General features: G+C 45.7%; 1 protein-coding gene across 7 annotated transcripts in view; it reads right to left on the reverse strand.

The window, feature by feature from the left end:
- Positions 1–225: 225 nt before the first annotated feature.
- sulf2b (sulfatase 2b) overlaps positions 226–12,552 on the reverse strand; it is a 43,458-nt gene continuing 31,131 nt past the window's right edge. For 2 of the 7 annotated variants that reach the window (XM_032561160.1, XM_032561151.1), the window contains exons 7-23: positions 12,223–12,373; positions 11,945–12,044; positions 11,070–11,145; positions 10,329–10,457; positions 8,075–8,131; positions 7,502–7,631; positions 6,857–7,100; positions 6,539–6,725; positions 6,354–6,450; positions 6,024–6,118; positions 5,168–5,227; positions 4,868–5,040; positions 4,567–4,709; positions 3,996–4,119; positions 3,206–3,242; positions 3,014–3,070; positions 226–2,401 (exon numbers count right to left, since the gene is read on the reverse strand). In XM_032561160.1, the coding sequence (XP_032417051.1) occupies positions 2,371–2,401; positions 3,014–3,070; positions 3,206–3,242; positions 3,996–4,119; positions 4,567–4,709; positions 4,868–5,040; positions 5,168–5,227; positions 6,024–6,118; positions 6,354–6,450; positions 6,539–6,725; positions 6,857–7,100; positions 7,502–7,631; positions 8,075–8,131; positions 10,329–10,457; positions 11,070–11,145; positions 11,945–12,044; positions 12,223–12,373 (1,891 nt within the window). In that variant the 3' untranslated portion in view covers positions 226–2,370. The remainder of the gene's footprint in view (positions 2,402–3,013; positions 3,071–3,205; positions 3,243–3,995; positions 4,120–4,566; positions 4,710–4,867; positions 5,041–5,167; positions 5,228–6,023; positions 6,119–6,353; positions 6,451–6,538; positions 6,726–6,856; positions 7,101–7,501; positions 7,632–8,074; positions 8,132–10,328; positions 10,458–11,069; positions 11,146–11,944; positions 12,045–12,222; positions 12,374–12,552) is intronic. The other 5 variants (XR_004339013.1, XR_004339014.1, XR_004339017.1 and 2 more) reach the window with 5 other exon arrangements.

Consider the following 12,552-nt stretch of genomic DNA (forward strand, 5'->3'; position numbering starts at 1 on the left):
AATAATTAGCACTGAACTAGCTATTCAGTTAGTGCCGAGACCAGAGCTACTAAATATGTAGTTTGGAATAAATTTATAAATTAATACTGTGGTGGAAATTTGACTTTCAGGAAGAAATCCCCATTTTTCTTCAGGAAAGACTAAATAAATAAACTTATTGCTGTTAATTTCTGGTTATGCAGCTTCTCAGCGTTGCCTGGTGCAGAAACATTTTTCACTCAGTAGTTTGGCGTTCAACACTTTATTCACAGACTAAACTCAGTGACCCGTGTTTCCACCGGTCAGTGGGGCTGCAACAATCGTCCACCAGTCAAAGTGCTCTGCAGTTTGTCCTTCTGCGTGTCCAGTCCGGTCAGAACCGGCCCGATCTTTACAAATAAAAACACATCTAAACTTTTACATTCAAACACAACCGAGGTTGGCGGATCGGAGCGAGACGGACTGGATTCACACTGGAGAGGAGGGAACTTCTCCAACAGCTTCTGGATCAGAACCAGCAACCTCTGGGTCAGACGGACTGAACCCAGAACCAGCAACCTCTGGGTCAGACGGACTGAACCCAGAACCAGCAACCTCTGGGTCAGACGGACTGAACCCAACGTGAACCTTCACAGGTCCAGAGTCCGAATCACACAGAATCAACCAGCCTGCTTCCAGCAGATCCTCCGTTTTACTCAAATCATAAAAACATTTTTAATGCAGAAAGAGGAGATTCATATGGAAGCCCATTCCTGCCATTAAAGAAAGAAAACAGGAAGTCATAAATACAAGTTTTAAAGTCAGAATAAAGAGGAAAACGGCCGTGCTTCCTCTGATTTTAAAATATTCATATATTGATGTTAATGGAACATTAACATCAAAATATGTAAAGTACAAAAACAAAACAGTAAGTTATAAACGTTCAAAGGAATGGATAAAAGAATAAACTTATTGAAAAACATCGGTCGATGTTTCCTCTTTCTACCTTCATTCTTCTCTCAGGTTCTTTATTAATGCAGTACATTAAATAAAGTAATAATCTTCAATATTCTCATAGGTAAAAGTATTACTAACAGAAGCTCTGGTAGTAACAACAATAATGATAATATAAAGATTAATAATATGACTTCCTGTTTCATGGTATGAATGGGTTTCCATAGTTTCTGAGCAGATCAGAAAACATCACATTTATTCACCATAAAGTCTTTACAAGTTTCAACCAAAACATAATCATGTTCATGTTGTGATTTATAATATTGCTGAATTTCTCCACCTGCACATCTCTTAAGGAGGGGATCACCATAGCAACCAATGACTTGGCATTTTCTGATTTTTGATAGCTAGCAGAGCTAGCAGGAGGAAGCTGACATGTTGAACAGCAACTCCACACATTCATGAAGGCATTGTGGGAAATGTAGGAAATCAGAGTTAAAACTGCAGAGTAAAGACGTCATGTCCCGCCCAACAGAGCAAATCTCTGCCCTTACCGAACAGAAACTACTTTATGAATGAATACTAGAGAAACTCTGCAGACAGGAAGTTGACATCTCAACTTCCTGTGTGAGTCCAGTCATGTTTTCCTGGAAGCTTTTCCTTCCTCCAGATCCGTTCCTCCATCAGCTCAGTGGATAAAAAGGAGGAAGAGGAGGAGGAGGAGGAGGAGGAGGAGGAAGGTGATTGGACGGTTAAAAATCAAACACACACAAAAACAGAGTCCTGTCTCTGATTGGCTCACGAGACGTCAGGAACTCCTCCTCCAATCAGAAAAGTTCTCGTCGTCTTCTCGCGGCGGTGGCGCGCCGTGGGTTAGTAATGCTGTCGGTCACCATGGTAACCAACAGTGAAGTTAAAGGAGGAAATCACATGACCACATTAGTGGCGACGTCAAACACGAAGCGGTCCTTCAGCGCCTTGCAGACAAACTAAATACAAAAACACGGGATGAAGGCGGCCGATGGGAGGAAGAGGAGGAGGAAGGATTCTGACTCATCTTTCTAAAAAGAAGAAATTTTCTCAAATTTAATTCAAAATCAGACAAGAATAAGGAGGAATTTATCTGGGAAGATGTGACTTTAACAGTGATGCTTTCTAAATGTTTCCTTTCCCTGTTCTCCTCCTGCTCCTGCTCCTCCTGCCTCAGCCTCCTCTTCCTCCTCGGAGCGACAGCAGCAGCCCGACGGAGAGGAGGAAGAGGAGGGAGGAGCAGATGATGAAGAGGCGCGTCCAGCGTTTCCTCCCAGTGATGTCACAAAAGTAGCAGAAGGTGATTGGCTGACCGCCGACACAGGGTCGTGGCGGTCGATCTGTGATGTCACCTCCTTGGCCACGCCTTCCTGCTTCAGACGGCTGTGGTGGGCGGAGTCTGGAGCCGGTGTCAGCCAATCAGGAAGCTTATCCCTTCCAGCCGTCCCAGATCGGACCTCTGCACACAAACACAGGAACGCTGAAGGTTAAACCAGCTGCAAGTGGCTTTGGGTCCGATGTTGGAGACGACTGAGGCGCATGCAAGAGGCGGAAACAAACAACCTGAAACCCAAATATCGTTGTTATGGCGACAGTGGGAACAAACAAAACCAGAACCAGAACACCAGATTTACTCAGTAAGAAAGAGCTGCAGCAAATCCCCTCAGAGTCTGCTGAGTGTCTTTAGTGTTCGGCTTTGGATCATTTAGATCTGGAGAATCGTTCAGTTTTAGTCAAATGCCTTCTGTTCCCAGTGGCCGTCGTCTCCTGCAGGCTGAGACTTCTGGACATTAACCTCTGTGCTGACTGAGGTCAGGAGATGTTTGTCTCAGCACAGCGAATGTGACATGAGGCTCGAACAGACGATTAGTCAGCTGATGTTTCCTCTAATAATCAACGAGCTTCAGTGGAAACAGCCTCTTTATAGTGTGGATTAAAAACATTAGTTGTGATGGGGTGTGTGTGTGTGTGTGCGTGTGTGTGTGCGTGTCGGACAGACAGGACGGAGGCGTCCTGCAGGAAGTCGCCCCATGCAGGCCAATCACAACGGAGAACATGGAGGAAGACTCACAGCGTTCGGGATGATGAAGGCTTCTTCACTTTCGGCCACTTCCTCCTCTCAAACAGCCTGATGCAACAAACACACACACAGTTACACACTCAGCCAAACACACCGTCTGCACCGGCATCCCTCAGAGCGCCGGCAGGAAGTCATGCAGCACTCAGAGTGTGTGTGTCGGTGTGTGTGTTCTGGTGTTTGTACCTGTAGTCACCAAAGCCGCCATGAGCCCGCCCTCCTGCTGAAAAGATCATCTGATTGGTTACTAAGCAACGACTCCTGGAAAAAACAACCTGATAGCAGCTGAGCTGGTTTAGCGGAGGTCACCTGAACGCACCTGAACGCACCTGAACGCACCACCAGCAGCTCTGATGCTCCTCCGTCCGCGAGACGGAGGAGCTGAAATTATTTTGGTTCGTTCCGTTTGGTTACATTTATCTCTTTAAACATAAATATTTATTTATTTAGCGTCTTCCTTCCTCTCTGCGATCACGTCTGGAGCAAAATATTCAAATTTCCTGCTTACAGTTTACTGAGCAGTTGAAGCTCTTTGTCAGTAAATCACCGTCTGGTTCAAACTTCATGCTGACTGTTAATTATCTAGAAGTGATTCTAAAACTGAGATGTTAAATGTCATGTGGTTGAAGATTTAACTTCAAACTAACTTTTATGCAACAAAGAAAAACCCATGAAGAGAACCAGTGAAACCAGTGAAACCAGTTAGTTCAGAGCTGGTAGTTATTTAGCAGCTTGAACAGCATCACCATGTTGCTGATGAACACATGAAAACCCTCAGAATGGACTGTGGCGTTCCACAGGGCCGTGTGCTTGGCCCACTGTGACAAAGTGTCTATTTTTATAAAACAGGTTTTATAAAAATCTGATGATGAAACTTTAAAATACGGTTTTAAATGATCCGGCTTTGGATGGTGAGATTCATAGTGTGTGTGTGTGTGTGTGTGTGGGTGTGTGGGGGTGTGTGTGTGTGTCCTACCCAGCTCTACTGAGCGCGTGCGAGGATTGCACTGCTTGTGACCCCTGCAGCCTCTGAGCTCCATCAGCTGGACGTGCAGCTGGTTCAGAACCGTCCGGTCCAACGAGCTGACGGCGTTTATCAGCTGCAGACACAGAGAGACGGACAAAACACGGATTCAGAATCTGAGCAACTTCTCAACGGAGACAAAACCTCTGAGGTCCAACAGCTGAGGAAGGTTTTAAAACTGATTCGCATTCCGTCATTTTCAAAACTCAAACAGAAACTAAAGGTTCTGGACCTCCAGGAGGGATTTAAATTTTAATGTTGATTCAAACATGGGATAAAAGTCAGAATTAAACACATTGAAGAACATTTCCAGTAAATATTCTAAATAGCAAACAAATAAAACAAAATACTTTTTTTACAAATTTTCTGCACAACCAAAGTGTGATAAATAAAAAGATCATCCTGTGAACACTGGCTGGTTATGAGGGGCTCAGCCCTCCAGAGGGCGCTGTGAAGGCTGTGTGTGTGTGTGTGTGTGTGTGTGTGTGTGTGTGTGTGTGTGTGGGGGTGTGTGTGTGTGTACCTGGTACGGGTCGGTGCTCAGGTCGAAGTACTCCAGGAATCCGGTGGCGAACTCACAGAACAGGAAGTTGTGCGTCTCGTTGATGGTCCTCAGGCACCAGTAGGTGTTGTTGTTGGCGCTGGTGCAGGCGCAGAACGATCCCACTGAAACACCCAGTCATCACACATGACCCTTCATCCCTAAGGATGACCTTTAAACCACTGTTGTGGTGTGTGTGTGTGGGTGTGTGTGGGTGTGTGTGTGTGTGCGTGTGTGTGTGTGTGTGTGTGTGGGTGGGTGTGTGTGTGTGTGTGTGCCGTACATGTCCAGAAGGGGGCGGTGTGCCAGTGCTGGTTGTCGTGTGTGAAGCAGGTGAGTCCGGGCATCGAACACGTGTCATTGTTCCTGATCCTCTTGATCATCTTCCTCATCTTCTTCCTCCTCTTCTGCTCCTTCTGAAGCCAGCTCTTCTTATTCCATGCCCCGCCCTTCCTGCTGTAACACACACACACACACACACACACACACACACACACACACACACACACACACACACACACAGGTGTTGACAGGTGACCACCCTGATGATGAGGATGACCCCACTGCAACCTTTCTGACTCACCTGAAGGGATGAAGGCCTCCTCCTCTGAAGCGAAGCTTCTTCTTCAGTTTGGCTTTGTACCTGCACACACACACACACACACGCCCACGCCCACACACACCCACACACACACACACACCCACGCCCACACACACACACACCATCAGGTGTCAGCCCATTTTGTCCAATTTAACAACAAAGTACAGATTATATTTCAAAATAAAACTGGATGAGATCACAGAATGGAAGGAGATGGATGATGGTTGGATGATGGTTGGATGATGGTTGGATGATGGATGGATGGATGATGGTTGGATGGATGATGGTTGGATGATGGTTGGATGGATGATGGTTGGATGATGGATGGATGATGGTTGGATGATGGTTGGATGATGGTTGGATGATGGTTGGATGATGGATGGATGATGGTTGGATGATGGTTGGATGATGGTTGGATGATGGTTGGATGATGGATGGATGATGGTTGGATGATGGTTGGATGATGGTTGGATGATGGTTGGATGATGGTTGGATGATGGATGGATGGATGATGGTTGGATGATGGATGGATGGATGATGGTTGGATGATGGATGGATGATGGTTGGATGATGGATGGATGGATGATGGTTGGATGGATGATGGTTGGATGATGGTTGGATGGATGATGGTTGGATGATGGATGGATGATGGTTGGATGATGGTTGGATGATGGTTGGATGATGGTTGGATGATGGATGGATGATGGTTGGATGATGGTTGGATGATGGTTGGATGATGGTTGGATGATGGATGGATGATGGTTGGATGATGGTTGGATGATGGTTGGATGATGGTTGGATGAAGCCACTGACTGGTCGGGTTCTGGTCGTTTCTTACAGGTACTTGTTGCAGTCGCACTCCAGGGGGCGGGACTTCTTCAGGTGACCTCTGACCTCTCTCAGGTTCTTGATCTTGGTCTGCAGAGTCTCGATCTGAAGGAGAGAAGACGTTTTATTTCTGCGGTTCTGTATCTGATCCCGTCTGTTCGGGTCGGTTCCTCCAGTCAGACCCAAGTAGAACCGGGAGCTCAGAGTCCGATTGTAACAGGAAGTACTGCTGCTCCGCTGCAGCCCGACATCCTGTCAATCTAGTCGCCTTGTGTCACTACAGCCAGGCCCAGGAAGACCTGAGAGAATACTTTGACTAGGCCCTGTGTGTCCGCCGTACCTCGTGGTCGATGTGCAGCTTGTGGTCTTTCCAGGCCTGCAGAGATTTATAAACTCTGGTGTCGCACTTCACCGAGGCGTTGGACAGGATGGAGCACCTGCAGGAGAGCGGCCCAGTCAGACCAGAACCAGAACCAGAACCAGACGGATTGGTTATTCTGGTCAGAAAAATAAAACTTCTCTGACCTGTGAGTCACTCTGACGGCGCTAGATGGTGCCGGCGCATCGGTAACTCCTCCCATCCCGCTGAACTCGTCCTCGGGTTCATTCTGACTGGCTCCGCCCACCAGGGTCTGGTTGCCAGGGTAACCGTTCAGCTCGGACAGCGAGCGGCTATAGCGGTTCCTTGAGAAGCTTTTCAGGGTTTTAAACTCTGAGACAGAAAAACAGAAACAGTCTGAGTTCAGCTGCAGTCTCTCTCACTCTTCCTCTGGCAGATTTTGACCTCTCTGTGCCAAATTCCACTCCTGCTGCCCCCTGCTGGCCAGCAGCGGTAATACTCACTCTTCTTGGAGAAGAAGGACTTGTTCTTGAACGACGTCGTCACGGAGGGCCGGAGGCTCGTGGGCAGGAGGTCGCTGAAGTCGCAGTTGCAGGCGTCTGGGTTGGGAGCGTACAGCTGAGACTTGATGCTGATTGGATGCTGGAGGCTGGCCACGCCCCTCTGGAAGACCTTGGCCTCGCCCCCTTCGTTCTTGCACTTGAAGAGCCGCAGTTTTCCGGACGCGTCCTCCACACACTGCCACTTCTGGACACACAGAGACACGGACAGTAAAAACCCGGAGCCACTCAGGGACCCGTTCAGAACCTGAATCAACCGGTTCTGCACCGGTTCCATGAATGACTGACAGCCGGGTCCAGACTGAGTTCTGGAGGACCAGAGTTCAGTTAGCGATCACACCTCACCAACTGGACCGGACTTTGACTAGGCAAACAGACTGGAGTTGGATTAAAGCGGACTGGAGTTACTGGTGATGACTCAGCCTAAAGCAGTGAACTATTTTAAACAGAAACTGAGATTTTAACCTCTGAGCGATAAAGCCAGTTAGTTTCTGATGGTTGGGATTGAAAACTTTAGAGGGATCCAGGGGAACCGGCTGGGCTGTGAGGTAACCGGACCAGCAGAAGAACCCGGTGTGTGTCTGCTACCTGTCCGGTCTGCTGGCAGGGCGTCTGGTACTCGGCTCTCTGACACAGGTCTTTGACTCGCTGGTGTTTGGGCAGGAAGTTCTCCTCCTGAGAAACCTCCTTCCCCTCCACCTGCTGGTGCAGCAACTTCCTGTCAAAACAACAAAAAATTCTGCTTCTTATTGCAATTCAGGTTCATTTCAGAAAAATATGAGTGTGTTACATCTGGTGTTTTGGACTGAACAAGTTCTGGTTCCAATAATAACTCCTAAATATTATGTTCCATTCTTCAGATTGTTGGAACTTTTATTTGTTTCCTGGGGAGTAAATATGACGTGACACAGGGCCTTGCTGCTTAAATTTCATTTCAGGAGGAGAAACTGATTTTAGACATAAATCTGATTTGATGGAAAACTGATTGATTTGATCCTGGAAGCGTCTCGGACCTCGTCCGCCTCATTCCAGGTTCAGAACCAGAACCGGCAGGACTTTCTGACCCGGTTTGTCCTGGTTGGTTTGAGGCGGGCCGCTGTCAGGATCATTAAACCGTTCACGGCCGCCAGGCTGCGGGTTTGAAGCTTCAGACATATTTACCCTCTCTCCACCAGGAACGAGTCTCTCCACACCTTCGGCTTCCTGCTCACCTGGAACCTGGAGGGAAGAAAAGCAGCGTTACTTCCTGCTGGCGCTCCTCAGTTTCCAGTTTACCTCGTATGAAACATTCATATCCAACCTGAGCTCTTTCTTTCAGCTGAATCTTCCCAGTTTTTTGAGGAAATTCACACATAATCAACAGATCCCAGGCCGATGTTTGTTTTTGCATAATTGTATTGCAAATTTTCTGAAGAGTGGTAAAAAATAACTTTGGGTTTAAATGATGCTGACTCCCACCTGCAGGTGGCAGTGTTTCTAACTTCTACCTGAAGTTTAAGTTCGATGTGGGAGGAACAAAATTTGAACTATTTATGTAACAAAAATATTGGTGTCCAGTTTGTCTGCTTGTTATTTTCACCTTTTTTCTTTTATATGAAGATTTAATTAAAATCACTAAATTTTAGGGGTGTATAATTATATCGATTCTACGATATTTATCGCTTTCCTTCCCCCTCGGAAGGTATCGATTTTTTATTCATGAGTATCGGTACGTTAAACCGGAGGGGTCCATAGGCTTATTCCGTCTTTTTAACATGTCTGGTTTGTGACGGTGTAGCAGCAAGACTCCGCCTCCCCCAGTCTCACTTTCAGCTTGTGCTTAAAGTGCACATTATTAACTACACACCAGTTTTTAAATTGTGTTAATAAGCCAAGTAAAACCAGAGTTATGCTAAAATAAGTAAACCATATTTTTCGAATGTCAGAGAAATGTCAAAAACTGGCTTTTCCAGTTATGTGAGAGGAAATGAGCTTAAAAACGTAAAAAACTAAATGCAACATCAGATTCCTTTGTTTTTGGAAATTTCAAATCTTCAATAAATAACGATGGGCTGCATTTTGTTGCTAAGAAACGAAGTAAAGTTGCTCAAGTAACCGTGAAAGAGAAGCGGCAAAAGCAGTGAGGTCGCAAAATTAATGCAACGTTTGGATATCGGAGCGACTAGTGGCATCTGCTTAGTGATTAGTTTTTAGCTCAGTGGTTTCTGTTCTGTATATAAAGGATTACCTGGAGAATGAACGCGCTGCATGCAGTGGCGCTCTGTTTTGAAAACGAAGAGGGGAAACCTGCAGTCTGGGCGCAGTGAGGATTGTCATGATGGCGGATCGATCATTTTTATTAGCAACTGACAAAGAGTATCAGAGACTGAGAGAACGATGAGATCCTGGCCGCCTGAGAGGCAGCTACTCAGAGACCCAAGCAGGGGAACGGCGGCGCCGCTCAGCTGCAAGGAGTCGATCACTACGGGGTGAGGCGGAGCCGCTCCCCCAGCAGCTAGTAGTAAACAGCTTACAGCCACGGCTAGCTCTGTTACAGCCACATTATGTCCAAAAGAAAACACAAGTGCCATCATTTGCATATTGAGTCTAGAGGCTGATAATCTCCCCACTCAGATCCTGGATCACTGTGGAAACTTTGAGTTTTATCTCAAATCCACATGAATTAAATGGCAGAAACAAATTTTCTCACTGCATCTTTGATTCATTTTGTCCAACTGTAGACTGTTAGACTCTGTCCAATCAGTCAGGTAGTGTGTAGTTGGTGCTTTTAATCAGTTTTCAGTTAATTAAATCCAAATCTATGGAACACAAAATGTCACTAAAATCACTCTGTCCTCTAAAATCTTTCAGAAAATTGTAAAAGTGCAACGAATCGTATCGAATCGTATCGTTTGCCAAATATTGCGATACATATCGTATCGTGATCAGAATATCGTATCGTGAGATTATTGTATCGCTTTACCTCAGCAAAACTCACAAATGACAAAAAAAACTGACTAGCATTGGGCTACAGTTGCTTCTCTAAAATCGTTGCTGCCGACTCACACCTGGAAACAGCAACAACCAATCAGCTAATCAATGAATCTGATCAGATTTAATGATGAGTGTCTGGATTTATTTAAACTTCAGACTATTTATAATTATGACCCCATGTTGAGTTTATCATGCAGTATAACAGTTAAAGGGCCAGTTCAGAATTGCTGAAATGGGGTTCTGTGGAGTTGTAATGATAGCAAATATGCTACAGGTCAACATTAAAGCATTGCATCTTATTTATATCAGTCTGCTGATCTCAGAGTTTGATCATTTAAAGGCTGTTGATCCGTTATTGAACCATGTGAATTAGCATCAGTATCGGTCCAATAAGTCAAACCGAGCTGACCTTAACAACCACTGTTTGTTTCCATCATGTCACCTGTTGGCAGGTTTGTCCGTGTCCAGCAGGGACAGGATGGACTTCCCGTCCATGTCCGGCGGCGTGTCCAGGCCCGCGATGTCCAGGATGGTGGGAGCCAGGTCGATGTTCAGGACCATGTGGGGGTTTCTGAAACACACACAGTGTGAACGTCTCCGCCCCGTACCAAGGAAGTTATCATGTTTTTCTCACAGCTGGTAGAATCACAGCCGGTAGCCTCAGAGCCGTTAGCCTCATAGGCATTAGCCTAACAGTTGTTAGCCTCAGAGCCGTTAGCCTCCTTCTGTTTTATGCTTTAAACTTTTAAAAAGTGGAACTGGAAAAGCTGAGACTGCAGCATCAGGAGGAGTGAATGTGTGTGGATGTGGTTCTGTTGAACATTTGGAAGTAAATAATTCATGTGAACGCAGCAGAGAGCAGAAACAGGAGCAGAGCGGGGAGAGAGAGCGACCCGGTAAGTCTGTGGCTCTGAGGCCAGTAATCTACTTTAGCAGCTCCACCAACACAGTCGCTCTGCAGAACACAGGAATCTAATCTGCTGCGCTGTGATGCATTCTGCTGTCACACTGATCTGTTTTACCGTTTATTGGATGCACTTTTCTAACACAAGAGCCTTAAAGTTCTGCCAGATGATCTAACTGATGCTGGGGAAAACTCTTTCCTGATTTCCACATTAAACACCTGAACTGATCTGTGGGGAAGTGGTGAGTGAGCAGATGAGTTCCTGCTGTTTTAGCTTACATGCCGCCTTGCTCCACGTTCGGTCCTCTGATGTAAAACGGGACTCTGATGTCAAACTCATACGGCATGGATTTACCTGCAGACAACAGTAGAGAGCGTTACACTAACACACAGCAGGGGGCAGAGGTCAACGTTAGCTTTGTGCTAAACCTTCAGGTTTCTGGTTGATGCAGATTCATTGCTAATGTTTCGATTCTTTCCACTGAACTTCAGTCATCCAGAATTTCTTCATTGTTTTAACCTGATCTGATCTGTGGGTCTATCTGCATTAAGTTACTGAGGAAGCTAAAATAAAGTGAGCTAAGCTAATTGTGCTAAGGCAAAATAAGATAAACTAAGCAAAGCAGAATAAGCTAAGTCAAAATAAAGTAAGCTAAGGAAGCTAAGGTTGAGCTAAAATTAATTAAGCTAAGCTGATCTAAATAAATTGAGCTAAGCTAAATCAACTAAAGCAAGCTAACATAAACTAAGCTAAGCTAAATAAGATAAGGTGAGGTAAAATAAGATAAGCTAAAATAGTTAAGCTAGCTAAAGTGAACCAAGCTAAATAAGCTAAAATAGTCGTAAGGCAGAATTAAACTAAAACAAGATTTAATTAACTGAAATGAAAAAATGTCTAAGAAGTTAAGATAAACTATTCTAAACTAAACAAAATTAGGTTAAAATAAGCTTAAATAAATGTGAGCCAAAATATGCTAAAACATTTTAAAATTTCAACGTCCACTGATTGAAACCATCTAATAAAACTGATTATTGGTATCAATTAAATACTGACCAAAAGGGGTGAAGATTTATGCAATTTTATGTTTTAAAATCACAGGAAAGTTTGGATGACAGTTTATATCAAAATATGACTGGCTGAGTGGCTCCCTCACCTTTAACTAGGCCGAACTGCCCGATGTGGTAGCCGTGGTCGGACGTGTAGATGATGTAGGTGTTCTCCAGCTCTGCCGTCTCCACCAGCATGTTGAAGAGCTGAGACAGAATCAAACGGGTCGGATCAGAGACGCTCCAGTAGCCGGGTTTTACCCGCTCCAGTCCGGTTCCAGTGGCCAGGTTTTACCTTCCCTGGTCCAGCTCTAGTGGCCAAGTTTTACCCGCTCCGCTCCGGCTCCAGTGGCCGGGTTTGGCGCGGTCCGGCTCCGGGTCTTACCTGCTCCACGCTGTCGTCCACAGACAGCAGCGTCTGCAGCCGCTTCCTCTGCAGCACGTTGGTGAACTCCATGTGGATGGGCTTCATGGGGCCCGTGTAGCGCATGATCCAGTGCTTGTCTGGGTTTGGGGCGTAGTTGTAACTGGGAGTACTGGTGGAAAAGGAAGAGGAGAGGAATCTGAGATTAGAAATATCCTGGATCATCAGCCAATAAAAACGCAGCTCTTTTAAGGTCATGTGATCGATGACATGTTGCGACCCGAGTTAAGAACCAAAAACTGTTCTCTAGTCAGAGCAGAACCACTGCAGCATATTTTAGTCAGAAGTAGC

Source organism: Xiphophorus hellerii, chromosome 1, assembly GCF_003331165.1.
Source record: "Xiphophorus hellerii strain 12219 chromosome 1, Xiphophorus_hellerii-4.1, whole genome shotgun sequence".
NCBI lineage: Eukaryota > Metazoa > Chordata > Actinopteri > Cyprinodontiformes > Poeciliidae > Xiphophorus > Xiphophorus hellerii.